Here is a 13,572-nt window from a genome sequence, read left to right as displayed (position 1 = left end):
ATATGCCTATGACATGGAGCTTTGAGATGGTCACAGAATCAGATTTTCTTCCCAAAGTGCCCCCAGATGATTTGCTCATCTGTTGGGAATTAACAATATCAGTATAAATCCAGGTTCCTTAGCTGGTCTCTCATCTTGTCTGCCAAATGTGCTAAGTTATTTTAAGCCATTAGAAGCACGTGGTAGAATCCCATTATGGCTTGGACCATTATTACACAGACTTGGATAGAACACAGATCAAATCATGACCCCCAAACCTGACTGCAAACAGGAAAAGCCTATATCTCTAACAACTCACCTATAAAACCCCCTAGCTCTGCTTGCGTAAAGAAGTCCCAGTGTTTGCTCGGTGATACAGAAGCCAGATCAAAACTCCTCACTGTTTCAGTAGACCCCTCAAAGAACAGAATGAAGGGCAAATGATCATATCAACCTCAAAACGCCTCAGTGGCCAGGAACTTCATTATATGATGTGGGCTCTTGGGGGCGTGAGGGAAACAGGAAGTTTTCGTCTCCATTTGCTCTCTCTCTTACAGTCTCCTGTAACTAACACTAGAGAAAGAGATTGGAGTGTCCAGTCAGGAGAACTCCTTAGAGAGGTTGACTGGGTGGAACTCAACAAACATTAATTAGAATGACTCTCAGAAGCAAGAAGGCACCAAACCACATGCTACTGAAAAGTAGGATGAGAACAGTTGGGTCTAGCATGCAAAATGACTCCAGCACAGAGATAAAACAAAGCTGAGAAGGACGCGTGCTAAAGAGGGAGCGGCAGATAATGGGCCTCTCTTCCAGCTGGGACTATCAAATAAGGCGCTGTGAAGGAGGCCACATCCAATGGGGCTTGGAGGGAAGGGTGGACTTTTTGACAGATTCTACCACATTCCAGGCAAGGCAAAAAGCAAGCAGGAGGAAAACTTCAGGGCACACTTGAAAGTAATCCTCCCTAGAACCCCTGAGGCAGGAGCACCCCCCCCCCCCAGAGGGTAATGAGCATCCTTCAGCCTTTGCTCCAGCGGGCAAGTGAGATGGGGTGACACCAGCCTGCGGCACTCCTGAGCAGCCCTCATCAGCGGGGTAGCGATCACTCATGGCCATTTCAAAGGAACTTCCTTTCTAAGTTACCCCAGATGCACAGCCGCGCCTGGAGCAGGGGAGAGAGGAGCAAGGCCCCTCTGTCCTCGAACTTCCAGGCTCTAACCTGCCCCTGACCCGGAGAAGGGCAGGGCAGCTGCGCATACCAGCTTCCTAACTCAGCGAGGGGGCCGCGAGGGGGGCAGCTGGGCCTCGGGGGCCTGTAAAGCGCACACAGGTGCGCTGCGGGCGGGGAGGCCGGGGCGCCGGGAACCCGGCCGGGAGAGTGGGGCGCCGGGTCGCGCGGGCGCCGCCAGCCCCGCACCTGCGCGGACCCCCTCCCTGCACACTGGCGGAGAAGCCCGCACCCCGGCGGGAATCGAAGCCCGGATGCGCATGATTCCTTAATATTGGCCACATTCGGGTGGGCCCCTTGCCAAGTGGACCGCAACGAAGTTTTTGTTGGGATGTGATTGACCCTGTGGTTTCTTCCTCCGGGAGGCCAAACGCTCCCGGCCCTGCGGGGACGGAGTGCCGGCTGTCGCGGCTACGCTCAGGCTCTGGCTTCCCCGGAGCCACTGCAGAGTAGGCTCTCCGGCACTGTTGTGTAGAGCAAGAGTGCCCTCTAGTGGCACCCAGGGGAGTACTCTGTAAGGAGAGTCCGGCTTGGAGGTGGGAGGGTAGTAAGGAGCAAGCAGAGCTGGTGCCCACTCTCCAGCACACACTCAGATTCTTACACATTCTCCTTCCTCTCCCTCCTTCCTCCTTCTCCCCTGGCCGCCACTCCTCCTTTCCCGCCTTCCCCCTCTCTCATAGTTTAACGATCCAGAAACTGAGACCAGAAGGGACTGTTCACATGTTCAGGCCTGTACCTTTCATTCCGCAAGTCTGCAAGTCTGCAAGACTCCGGTCTCTGGCCCTCCAGTCCCGTATCTTTTCTTTCTGGGTTCGTCTGCCGGCATATTTATATCCAATCCTTCTATTGAGTACCTGCTATGTAAGTTGGTATAGGAAAAGTGCAGGGATGAACAGGACAGACACATGGTCTGCTCTCTAGTGGACTGATAAGCAGTCAGCAATGCCAGTACCCTGTGATGAGGGCAGAGACACAAGAAGTATGGGGTAGCACTTTGGAGCAGCACCTGACCTAAAGGACAGATGGGAGGAGTTAGCCAGAAAAAGGAAGATGGAAGTGGGAGGGAGTAGAAGGTTCCAGGCAGCAGGAACAACATGTCCACAAGTTCTGAGATCAGAGATTTGTTGGGAGAAATTGCAGCATGGAATGAGAGAGGTGGTGGGAGTGGGGAGCTGGAATGGGCAGGGACTAAGCCGAGCCTCTCTAAGGGTCTGGAGAAGTGGGTAAAAGGCTTTGCTTACGGGGTTTTGTAAAGGCTTTGGACAGTGTTTTAAGATCAGCAGGGAGCTACTGAACCCTAGGTAGGTGAATGTCATGATCACAGTTCTATTTGTGCAGGATCATTCTGAGTTTGACATTAAACACTGCCCCAAGCTAGATGTTAGGCTCTGGACAACCACCTAAAAAAAAGACAGGAGGAACCTTAGGTTTCATCTACTCTGTCTTACACATGGAGAGAAGAGAAGACAAATCACTCCCTCAAAGTAGCTGAGGCAGAACGATTATCTCTAAGTCCCTTCACCTCCCACTCAAGGTCCCAAGTATACCTGCCAGAAGCATACACCGCTCCCAAGCCTGCTCCCAATAATACACAGGCTCCCCCAGTCTCTGCCCCCACAAAAGGTCAGCCAGGGCCAGGCCAGAGTCTAGCAATCTTCATATATCTTCAAGACTGGCAAGGGGTATGCTCACTAGACCTGCTTCTCTGGGACCTCGGAATAGTTGAAAGCTTGCTTCTGTATCCAGGGCCAGCGAGAAACAGGGCAAGACATGATAACCAGAAACTGTAGACAGGTGGTGGGGGGAAGGAGGGTGACCTGGGCAAGGGGCTCCCATAGAGACCTGGAGAGCAGAGGGCTTGACTCCACGCTGACACATTGAATCCCATTTCAAATAACATGCAAAATAAAGAAAACAAATTTAGGAATTGAAAAGTAACTCAGACTTTGTAAAAACAGATGGTGATAAAATGCAGTTGTCCTAATATTTGGATAATTTAAATGCCTTCAGCAGCTAGGGAATTAAGAAAAATAATTCAACATAGGCTGGATCATTTAGCATTTGGTGTGAAAAGTCATGAGCAGTAAAGGAGGCCCCAAAATATGATGGAAATATGATAAGGAAAGGTTTTGAAATAAAGAAACATGATCTTGGTGAGTGCCATCTGGAATTGGAGCACCACACGAAATAGTAGAGAGAGGTGTCAGAGGACTGAATTTGAGACCTAGCTTAGCCACCTATTAGCTATGTGACCTTGCCCAGACCACTTAACCTCTCTGACCTCACCTCAATAATAAAGTTACAATAATAATAATAATAACTGCCCCATGTACTTCACAGGGCTCTTTAGCAATCTCGAGGGAGCATTGCAAATCTCACTCTTACCACTTACTGGCTGTGTAACTTAGTTGAGGCACCTCTAAGCGTTGATTTCCTCATGGATAATATAGGGATACTAACCCCCGCCTTAGTTAGTCATTGGAAGGACTAAATGCAATAGTCAAAGGAAATCATAACAAAATGCCTTTTACACAGACATCGTGTACTAATCAGTGACTTTCATCATCAACGTGATTGTTTTTAAACTTACAAATTTTTCACAAAAATGAAAGATTATTGTAATATTTAGCATAATGTGACTTCATTGGGTAACAGGATAATTATTAAAAGAAAAATGTAAGCAGGAAAAATAGAATGGAGGTGGTAAAGCACATGGTCTCTCTTTATAATGGAGGGACTTTATAGATGAGGATGTATGGGGACTCAGGGTCTCAGGAAATTAACTCATGTTGGCTTAGCTAAGAGATGGTCATATAGATCTTTTTTAAGGATAAAAAATACTATCCATGATCAATGGCCTCATGTCAGGTTGGGATAAGTTATCTGGTGAATGACTGAGAATCAGCGATAATTCAGGTCTTATCTAACATCTCCAGAACCACTGAGAGTGAGAGTAATTGGTAGGTTAATGAAATCTGTGAAGACACTCCACGAACCTCCAGGGAGCCTCTCTCAAGCTGGAGAAACTCCACCCCAGAAGATCAGAAGTAATGCAAAAGAGCCTCAGAGCTCATTCACTTGTCCCAAAATATTTTGTCCCTCTATGCCAACCACCTTGTTAGGCACCAAGGATTTAGGGGTGAAAGACGTGATCCCTTTCCTAACCAAGCTCACAGCCCAGTGAGGGAGAGAGTAAGACACTACAGTTCAGTGAGATGGTTATTGAGAAGTTTGGGATACACAAAAGTCCAGAGTTGGGGCTTCTACCCAGCCCAGGGATCAGAGAAGGTTCCCCAGAGGGGACAGCACGTGAGGAGTTCTGCAAGGACCCAGTGTGGTTAGTCTAACAGGGGAGGAGGGTGGGCTGTGCTCCAGGAGGAAGGGGCACCGCATACGTGGGACTGCAGGGTGTTGAATTCAGTCACTCCAGGTGAGGGCATAGGCCTTGCAAAGGACTGGGGTTCCTCTGTGATGTCGGCACATGTCATGGCCCTCCCCCATTATAGTTAGTGTCCTTTTAAATCTCTTGCTTGAAAAAAGCACATCATGTCCCCCTCCTCCCAACAAAAAGTCTGTTAGGAATTTTATAACAATTTTAAATGAACTTGTGTCTTATTAATCCCAAATGTACTGATATTTACATTTGCAAAATATTTACTATACTTTCAAATGAAGTTGTTTACTTTATTCCCAATTGTAAGTGGGAACTTACACTCCCAAATGTGTCTACTTACATTTTCATTTGAGAAATATTTATTTCGTTTATGTGCAAGACTTAACTATCGTTTCATTGTGAAACAATCTTTATTCATGATTATAACTGCCAACTCCGCCCATACCCACCCCCTGAGGTCAGTGAGCCACAGTTAACAGGGGAGTAGGGGGTGCTGGCAGGATCTGAGACTGAAGAGCTAGCCAGAGCTAGGCCTCGTTGTCCATGTGAAAGCAGAAGGGATGGGGAGATGCCGGAGAGGTTAAAGCAGTGACAGCAATTGATTGCTCTGTCAGCACTGTGGCAGGCAGCAGGAGGAAGGCGAGGCAGGGGGCAAAGAGATGGGTTACATGGCAAGTTCTGAACTAGAATAGTAGCAGTGCAGGGAGAGAAAGCAGATATGAAAAATATTAAAAGGTAGAATTGATTGGACTCAGTGCCCCTGACAGAGAATTGGGGGCAAAGTCCCAGATGCCCAGCTTTCTGGCTTAGGTAATTGGATAGATGGTGTTACCAATACAAAAAAGGCAGAGAAAAGGACAGGGTTTGAGGAGAAGATTTTGACTTTGGACATAGAGACTTTGAAGTTCCTGTGGGACAGCCAAGGGGAGATACACTAGTTAGAAGGATTTAGGTCTGGTTTGGAAGCATTGATGTGGATAACAATCAAAGTCCTGGGTGTGGGTAAGCGCACTCAGTGGGAGTGTGCAGTGTGGGAGAATAAGAGATCCAAGGACAAAGCACCAGCATCCGAGAGACAGGTAGAAGCCAGTAGTCCCCCCTCAAAAGGCAAGCACATGCAGAAATGAAGGATCAAGAGAGTGCGTGAGGGAGAGAGAGAGAGAGAGAGAGAGAGAGAGAGGTGTCCCATGGGAGCTAAGGGAAAAGAGGGCTTTAAGAGGAGCCATGAACTTGTCACTCCCAAAACCAGTCAAGTACAAGGAGCAGTAAGTGTCCCGTAACTACAGCAAAAAGAATTAATAACAAAACACCATCTCCCACTTACGGGTTCGTTATGCTCTCAAAGCACCTTCATACTTTGTATTTCCTGTCTCTGGCCCTGCAGCCTATAGCAGTTGCAGAAATGAGAAAACCTCAGGAAGGGAGGTGAAGAGATTTGCCAGACCGTCTAGCAAGTCAGTGATGGGGATCCTGGAATTAGAGATCGGTCCAGAATCTCAACCGTGCTCCCTGGTTCCACCCATACTCGGGTTAGCTTTTGAAATAACCAGTAAGGAATCAGAATGGGGCCTGTTCGAGGATAGCAATATAGAAATTCAAAGGCTGGCTTGCTTATCACACTGTGTTGCACTTTCCAGAACCCAGAGATACCAGTGCTCTGGGATCACACAAAGTTAAAGTCCTTAGCGGGAGGGGCTGGCCCCCAACTCCATATGTAAGAGGGACCACTGAAGGTTTTCAAGTAGAGCAGGGATATCAATTGAGTATTCATTGGAAAGATTAATTACATTATTGAACTTTTATTTGATGGTGCATATGTCTGGTTGTTGGATATTCACACCACCTGAAATAAAATAATGAGAATACACTGTGAAGACCTGTTCTGGCTTTTTTTTTTTTTTTTGTAACTGGGCCCCTTCTCCTCATCCTGCATCCCACTCCAATGAGTAGATGAGTAGACAGACTGTCTTCACCAGAGAGGGTCACTCCCATTTGGATCAAAAGCTCCTTGCAGATTTGATGAGGTCAACACTTACCAGATCTCGGTTCTCCTACTTCTACACTTTTCCAGAGGCAGGCCTGGCTCTCCAGTCCCCTGCTCCCTCTTTCATTCCTCAGTCATACCGACAAGAGGAGGGTGGCTGTTCCTCTGTCAGATCTGGACCAGGCCCAAACTTACCCATGCGGGACAGATCTGGACCTACCTCCCTGCCTCGCTCTCTGCTGGGAGCAATTCACAACACACTCCTCTCTGGGAGTTCACTGCTCTGTTGGGGAGAGGTCTGCTTATCTCTCTCTAAACCTATCATTCATAGCACACAAGGAACATGAAACAAAGACCTTTATATCAGTTTCTAACATTTCATTCTCTTTACAGCTCAGATTATATCGCTGCAATGTTATCACGTCGGAGATTGGGCAAGGCCCCAAAATAGCCATCACTATGCAATGTTGATTTTCTGAGGGTGACTCACAGCCTTATTTCCAGCTGGTGGCCTGGCTCTAGCCTTTTCTTCTGACCCAGAAAACTGAGCTTCCATCTGGGTACATAGCCGTACGAGTCATTCTGGGTCAGGAACAGCTGGGAAGTTCTCTGGATTTTGTACCACAGGCCAAGGATGGGTGATGAGTTATTTCCCTTTCTCCTAAGTGTGCTCCGTATGTGGCCCTCTTTCCAGGATTGGAGATGGCTGGTGCACAGGAAGAATAAAAGCAAGCGGGATGGGTGAACTCAAATTTTAAAAAATGCGAACTTTATCACCTATTCCATTGTGCTGCTAAAACAGAAACATCCGTTAAATATTTGATAAGAAAACTCAGACTAGAAAAAGGAGTCTCTAAATGTCTCTGTCCTCCTTCAGAACAACCCTAGTCAAGTGACATGATGTTAATTCTCTAATCTCTCAAATAAATTAAAGATAGAGTTAAATAGGAGATTTCTGAGACCATCATAAGCCTTCGGATCATTCCACAGGAGAAAATTCTTTAGGTATAAAGTCAAACAGATTTGCTATTATGATTTTAAAAATAGGCCTAAGACACTTTTCAGCTTCTGCATCATGGACTTCTCATTTGTCTAAATGCTGTGTCTCTGGAACTAGACTTCCTGTGTTCAAATCCTGGCTCCCAGCACTACATGCTGTGTGACCTTGGACAAGTCATTTAGCCACTCAAGGTAAAATGGGATAATGGCAATTTCTTTCTCAGAGCATTGCTGGAATTTTTTAATGAGTTTTTAGAAGTAAAACGCCCAGGTGAGCACTTGGGCACAGCAAGTGTCAGTAAGTGACGGCTGGGCAAGTATCAGACAGGCTCTGCTGGGATGATGAATGACAAGCCCGTGCTATTTTTCTTCACTGCAGGTCAGTGCAGCTGAATGGCCAGCCCTTAGTGATGGTGGATGATGGGACCCTCCCAGAACTGAAGCCCCGCCCCCTGCGGGCCGGCCGGACATTGGTCATCCCTCCAGTTACCATGGGCTTTTATGTGGTCAAGAATGTCAACGCTTTGGCCTGCCGCTACCGATAAAACACCCTCACAGTCACAAGCTACCAGCAGGCCTGCTGAACTGCTTTCCACTCTCCTGCCCTAATAGTGTCCTTATTTTTCAGACATCTTCTTAGCAACAAACCAGTCTCTGCTGCCCAATCCTGCTGGAATCAGCACAGACTTGCTCTGCAAAGAGACAAATGCCGTAGCATGAGCTTAGCCTAGGTAGGCCACATCCACCCCGAAGGAAAATGTAGACATCACCCGTACCTATGTAAGGATGAAGGTATGTGTGTAGACCTGTATGTATCCATGTACACGTACCATGAAAACAAGCTGACGGCACGCTCCCAGGACCAAGGAAACAACTCTCCATGATCCTGGTCACATAGCAATAGAACTATGGCTCTGAGCCTGTGATGGCTGCCCTCTGCAGAAGATGAGGAAAGAAATAACCAGGTGGGCCTGAAAGAGCCCAGCCCTCTCCCAACTCCTTTCCTTGGCCTGTTCCCTTCTGTTGCCCTGGGTTTCCTACCACCTCTCTTCCCACAGGGGAACAAGTGGGTGGGTCAGCGCCGGCCTGCCGGGCGAGCTGTTTATGTCATTTCCTGGCTGATGTATGAGTGTGCGCATCTGGGCTTCTGACAGTGGCATCCATCACTCGCTATTCCTCTGGGAAACGGGTGCTTCCAAAGTAAAATTGCAATCATACTCCAGATTTTGTAAAAGGGTTCTACTCCTCTGTGAATCCAGATTCCCCTTGGGTCGGAATGGGAGTCAGGTAACAATATTCATGGAGTGGAGAACAATGTGTTAGGCACCACAAAAAGCAATCATCATCCGTCATGTGTCTGGGAGGGAGAGAGTTTTAGTACGAAGAGAAAGCACGCTGAACCACCACAGACACATGCACACATGCACGCACACCCCCACTGAACAAGCAAGTAATTAGACCTGCATCAAATCTGAGAGAATCTTAAGAGCTTGTAGAGCAAGCCCTTCATGGCTTGTTTGACCAAAACCATAAAAAACTGTATAAATCAAAAGTCATTGGATCTAACCTTTCTGCCTCTTCCTAAGTAGCTGTGTGCCTCTCAATGGCATTTACTGGGCAGAAATCTAATCTGGTCATGAAAGATGACCAGGTCTGTGCTATCCCGGACCAGCCAGTGTGAGCACAGAACAAAGTTTTCAGCTCACCACCTGGGGCAAGGGGGAATCTGGAGGTGGAGGTCTGGTGGGGAACTGTGGGGTGGTGGGTGGGAAGCCCCTGGGTTGGGGAGGGGGAAGCAGACTGATTTAAAGTTCATGATAAAGAACTTCTGTATGATTCAAGGGGTAAGACTCAAATAAGCTGCCACTGAAATGACCGTCTTTTTGCGGGTTTGATTTTCTTTCTCAGGATAAAGGACATGAATGGCGCTTTTTCAAAGGAGGAGATATTTGACAACGTCAGAGGGTTCCAATTAAGAGAGCAGTCTGGTTTCTGCTGTTGAGAGAGGGTAGGAGAGGAGTGGAGGGGCAGGGTTGCTGAGGCCAGGGGCCAGGCGGATGCCTAAGATGCCCAAAGGGCTTAGGACAGGGCCAGGTCTGAGGTGAGACTTGGGAGGAAGATTACACAAGGGAGGAAGTCCAGGAGACTCAGCTGGGAGAAGCGGGCATTTGGGAGAGGGAAGCCCACGGGCGCATTCTATTAGGCACGAGGCAGAGAGTGGACTCGGTTTTGAGGTGTTTGTCAGCAGGTGTGGGAGGACGACAACACAGGAGGTTGGTGCCACCGCCAGCACAAAGGGGGGCCAAGGACTGGGCTGGACCCGGTCAGCGGGTGTGCTCTGCCTGGAAGCAATGGGGGCCTCCTCTTCTCGGGAAGCAGGCACCTTCTGCCAAAGGCTCAGCTCTGTGAGGGGAGGAGAGAGAAGTGCCAAGATCCGGGATAGAAAGCAGGGAAAGTAGAGTCAGAGGACAGCCCAAGTGAGGAAGAGAGAGGAAAAGAGACAAATAAGTTGTTTCTCCAAGCTTTAAAAAAATGTGTGCAGATATCAAAACCTCTTCTATGTGCCGTACAGGCATAGCTGCAAGCGCCTGCTGATGACGCGAGTAAGTGGCTGTCTCTGCGGGCCTGGGCCTGGGCCTGGCTAGTTTGCTTTACGAACATAGTAGCCCCCTGAAGGAGTCACCAGTTTCACCCCCACCTTCCTGTGAGCACAGAGACGTTCATAGCCTACCTGGGGCCACCCAGGGGAGTGGATTGCTGAGCTCAGAATAATCCAGAGCCTGCTCATTTAACCAGCAGGCCCAGGGGTCGCCCGCCTCACAGCCTCACTCCCTTACCTTTCCACAGGTCCTGCTAATTCACTGCAGCAAACCTCCAGAGCTCTGTGCAAGCACAGTCTGTGTAAATAGTGCTGGTTCTTCACTAAGCTCCTAAGCTTGCAGAATACAGGCAATTTCTGCTTCTTTTATCTTTCTCTGTGTATTAAATGCTCCCAAGAGGTTTAAGTTTTGTTTTTTGGGTTTTTTTGGGTGTTTTTTTTTTGTTTTGGTTTTTATTTTTTTTTAGTTAATAAAGGGATAAGGGAATCACTGAAATGTATCTTTGAGATCCTGCAATTCTAACTTTGCAACTGTCTCATGGAAGAAGTATTTGCATTATTCAAAGGATACTGAGAAACTCACAATAACATCACATTCTGCAAGGATTTCGGTACAGGGCATCTGTCCTGGCTTTTTCATTTTGGAGTGGAACATGATTACTAAATCAGTAGGGATCACTTCTTATAAGGGATTCCCCGATCACACTCCCCCCCCCCCACAAAAAAAAAAAAAAAACAGCCCGTGGCAAAACTCAGCATCACAGTGCACATTAGGGGAGCAGGCTTGCCAGGCTGGGCCCTGGAACAAGAGAGTTCAGCCACCAGCCTTCCAGATCAGATTTTTCCTCCTAAAACAAGACATGGCCGAGATCATCTAAGACTTTAGAACCACTTTACTTTAAACTGAAGAATGGCCTTGCAGAAATGCTTATTTGAAAGCATAATAAAAGTATAATGAGAAGTCTGTGCCTTTTATTGAAACGATTTTCTGCTCTTCCTGCCTCTAGGAATGATTTTCTTTCTCCTTTCTTATCACAAAGGCTCAGAACAAATTCTCATTGTTATTTGAAGAAAGAGTCTCAATTCTTCTACTACCCTGAAAAAGCTGCAACTGTGGGATATTAGCTTATCTTTGGCTGGAGAAACGCTTGAAAATCCCAAAACTGGGCTACAATGAGACTAAGTAAGGCCCAGCACTCCCAGAACCGCAATTCCCAGTGGCCCACTTGCCTTTGTAGCCCCAGCCCTTCCCCAGTAGTTGTCCAGTCCCCGGGCAGATGGGTCCAAGCCATGTACCCTCCAGAATGGCAGAGGTCATTGGTGGATTCCATCTGAAAGGCCCCCGCTGGCCTTTAGCACTAGGAGTTGCTGAGGCCTCCTGAGGTGGGAGTGGGAAGGGCCCCGCAGGGTTGTGACCTGCTGAGCTGCCCAGTGCTCCAGGCCATGCCCAGCCTCTGCAGGTGTGCTCTGCCCTTGCACTCCAGGCCCCTGTGTCTGAGAGGGATGCGGCTGCTGGATTCCCCTTGGAAATCCGCTGAGAACAGTTTTATTTCGGAAAACAAGAGGGCAGTGTTTAAATCCAGCAGAAGCAAAGGTGAACTAGGTGGATACCGCTGGCAGTAAAAACACCAGGACAGAAGAGGACTTTAAAAATGTGAAGCATCAAGAGAGCAGCCAAAAATAATAGACATCTGGCTTGGAGAAGGCAAGGGAAGAATACATAAACATTTATGTAACAAGGCTCCTCCACTATCCCTTCTCTCCAACCTCAGTGCCCCTGCCCCAGCCTGGACACTGCTCATTGCTTTTCCACTAACTTCTCTCCAGTTCCATGGCCTTCCCTCTGCCACGGACGCCCAACCCAGAGCGCAGGGAAATCTGCTGTACTGAGAGGGAATTAAATCTTGATTGTAGAATTGTTTGCAATCTTTTCTTGGGATGTGCCAGAATTGCAAATAAGACAGTAAACGGCACTCACAGATAAACAGTTTTTATAAAGCCCAAACAATTGGAGTTTTATAATCACTGCTCCTGAGTTCCACTAACAGAGACACAGAAGCTTCTGTAACTACCTTCCCGGGCCCAGTCCCGGGTGGTGACTGGGGAAGACCAGAGAAGTGATTTGTCCAAGGCCATCTAGATAAGCAGAGTCAGAATCAGATATCGAACCCACATCTATTGAACTCCAAAGCCTGCTCTCACTGCATTGTGCTCTCTCTAATTGGACTGGTGGTGGCCACCTTTTTCTCACCTCCAAATTGCCCACAGCTAGCTTTCTTACCGGCCTGTGTGTGTCTACAGAGAACCCTAGCAGTGCCTTCGCCCAGAACAGCTGGTGTCAAGTATGGGAAAGCCAACTCGCAGTTCTGATGAGTAGTGAGTAGGGCTGTGAGCAGCCTGTGCTGTAAATGGAATATGTTTTTCTGTAGAATAAAGGACCAGTCTTACCACCACCACCCACCACAGGTGATGATTCCTGATATTTCTAAGTCCTGGAGGTGAGTGGCAGAGCCAGTCAGCACCCACACATGCACTGCCTCTGAGATCATTGCTCCTCCTGCCCCAACTACTTTTCTTCCCAGACTAGATAATAAACCCATTAACTATTGCCTTAGGGGTAGAACTTGCAAAGACCACTCTAAAACAAGAAAGCTAAAATACAAGAAACCAACTGCTTTCATACCCACTTCCTTCCAAACACCAGAGAGCCCCACCCCCTCCTGGGAGCCCTGGGGCATTTGCCAGGAGCTGACCAAGTTCCAAATGACTGGCTCATGAATAAATCCCATGTCCTATGCTCCCAACAGAGAAAAGGAGGCCCTTCTTTACAGCCCACATCATGAACTTTTCTAATTATTATTCATGAAAATATTCTAGGATTTTTTTCAAGTTGTAAATGTTACGTAATAAATTATATTTTTGGAAGAAGCAAAAAGAAACCTAAGTTTTATTCATCTAAAAGTTGGCAAAGAAAGTGCAGGAACATCTCCCAGGAAAAATTTCTTCTCTGCAGGGGATTTTAACAGGTGTTAATATTTGCTTCCAAAAAACAGATTATATTAAGGTTTATATGAGCTTGGCGATTGCAGAGAATTTGGGTCCATGAGGTAGTTTCTATTTTGAGGTAACACTCTGTAAGTAATAAAATGTGAATACTCTAACTTTCTGTTCTCAGGGTGTTCTGTGGGGAGAGGGGCCCACTGTCGTCCATACTACATTTTGACCCAACGAACTAACACATGATGGGTATCGTTGATTTCATGATGTGCTGCTCTCTCCCGCTTCCCTCTTCCCCACAAGCCCTGCTTCAGGTACTCTAAGTGGAAATTAAGTTTTATTTTTCAAGTTAGATGTCATTGATGATGTTTGAAGTAACTGTTAACTGC

General features: G+C 47.4%; 1 protein-coding gene across 2 annotated transcripts in view; it reads left to right on the top strand.

Moving 5' to 3' along the window:
- The window catches only part of HPSE2 (heparanase 2 (inactive)), a 660,017-nt gene extending 647,266 nt beyond the window's left edge, over positions 1-12,751 (top strand). For both annotated transcript variants that reach the window (XM_053207788.1, XM_027062819.2), the window contains exon 12: positions 7,967-12,751. In XM_053207788.1, the coding sequence (XP_053063763.1) occupies positions 7,967-8,132 (166 nt within the window). In that variant the 3' untranslated portion in view covers positions 8,133-12,751. The remainder of the gene's footprint in view (positions 1-7,966) is intronic.
- Positions 12,752-13,572: the final 821 nt, after the last annotated feature.

Source organism: Acinonyx jubatus, chromosome D2 (assembly GCF_027475565.1).
Source record: "Acinonyx jubatus isolate Ajub_Pintada_27869175 chromosome D2, VMU_Ajub_asm_v1.0, whole genome shotgun sequence".
NCBI lineage: Eukaryota > Metazoa > Chordata > Mammalia > Carnivora > Felidae > Acinonyx > Acinonyx jubatus.
Note: the sequence above shows the minus strand (reverse complement) of the source record. Positions and strands in the feature narration are given on the sequence as shown.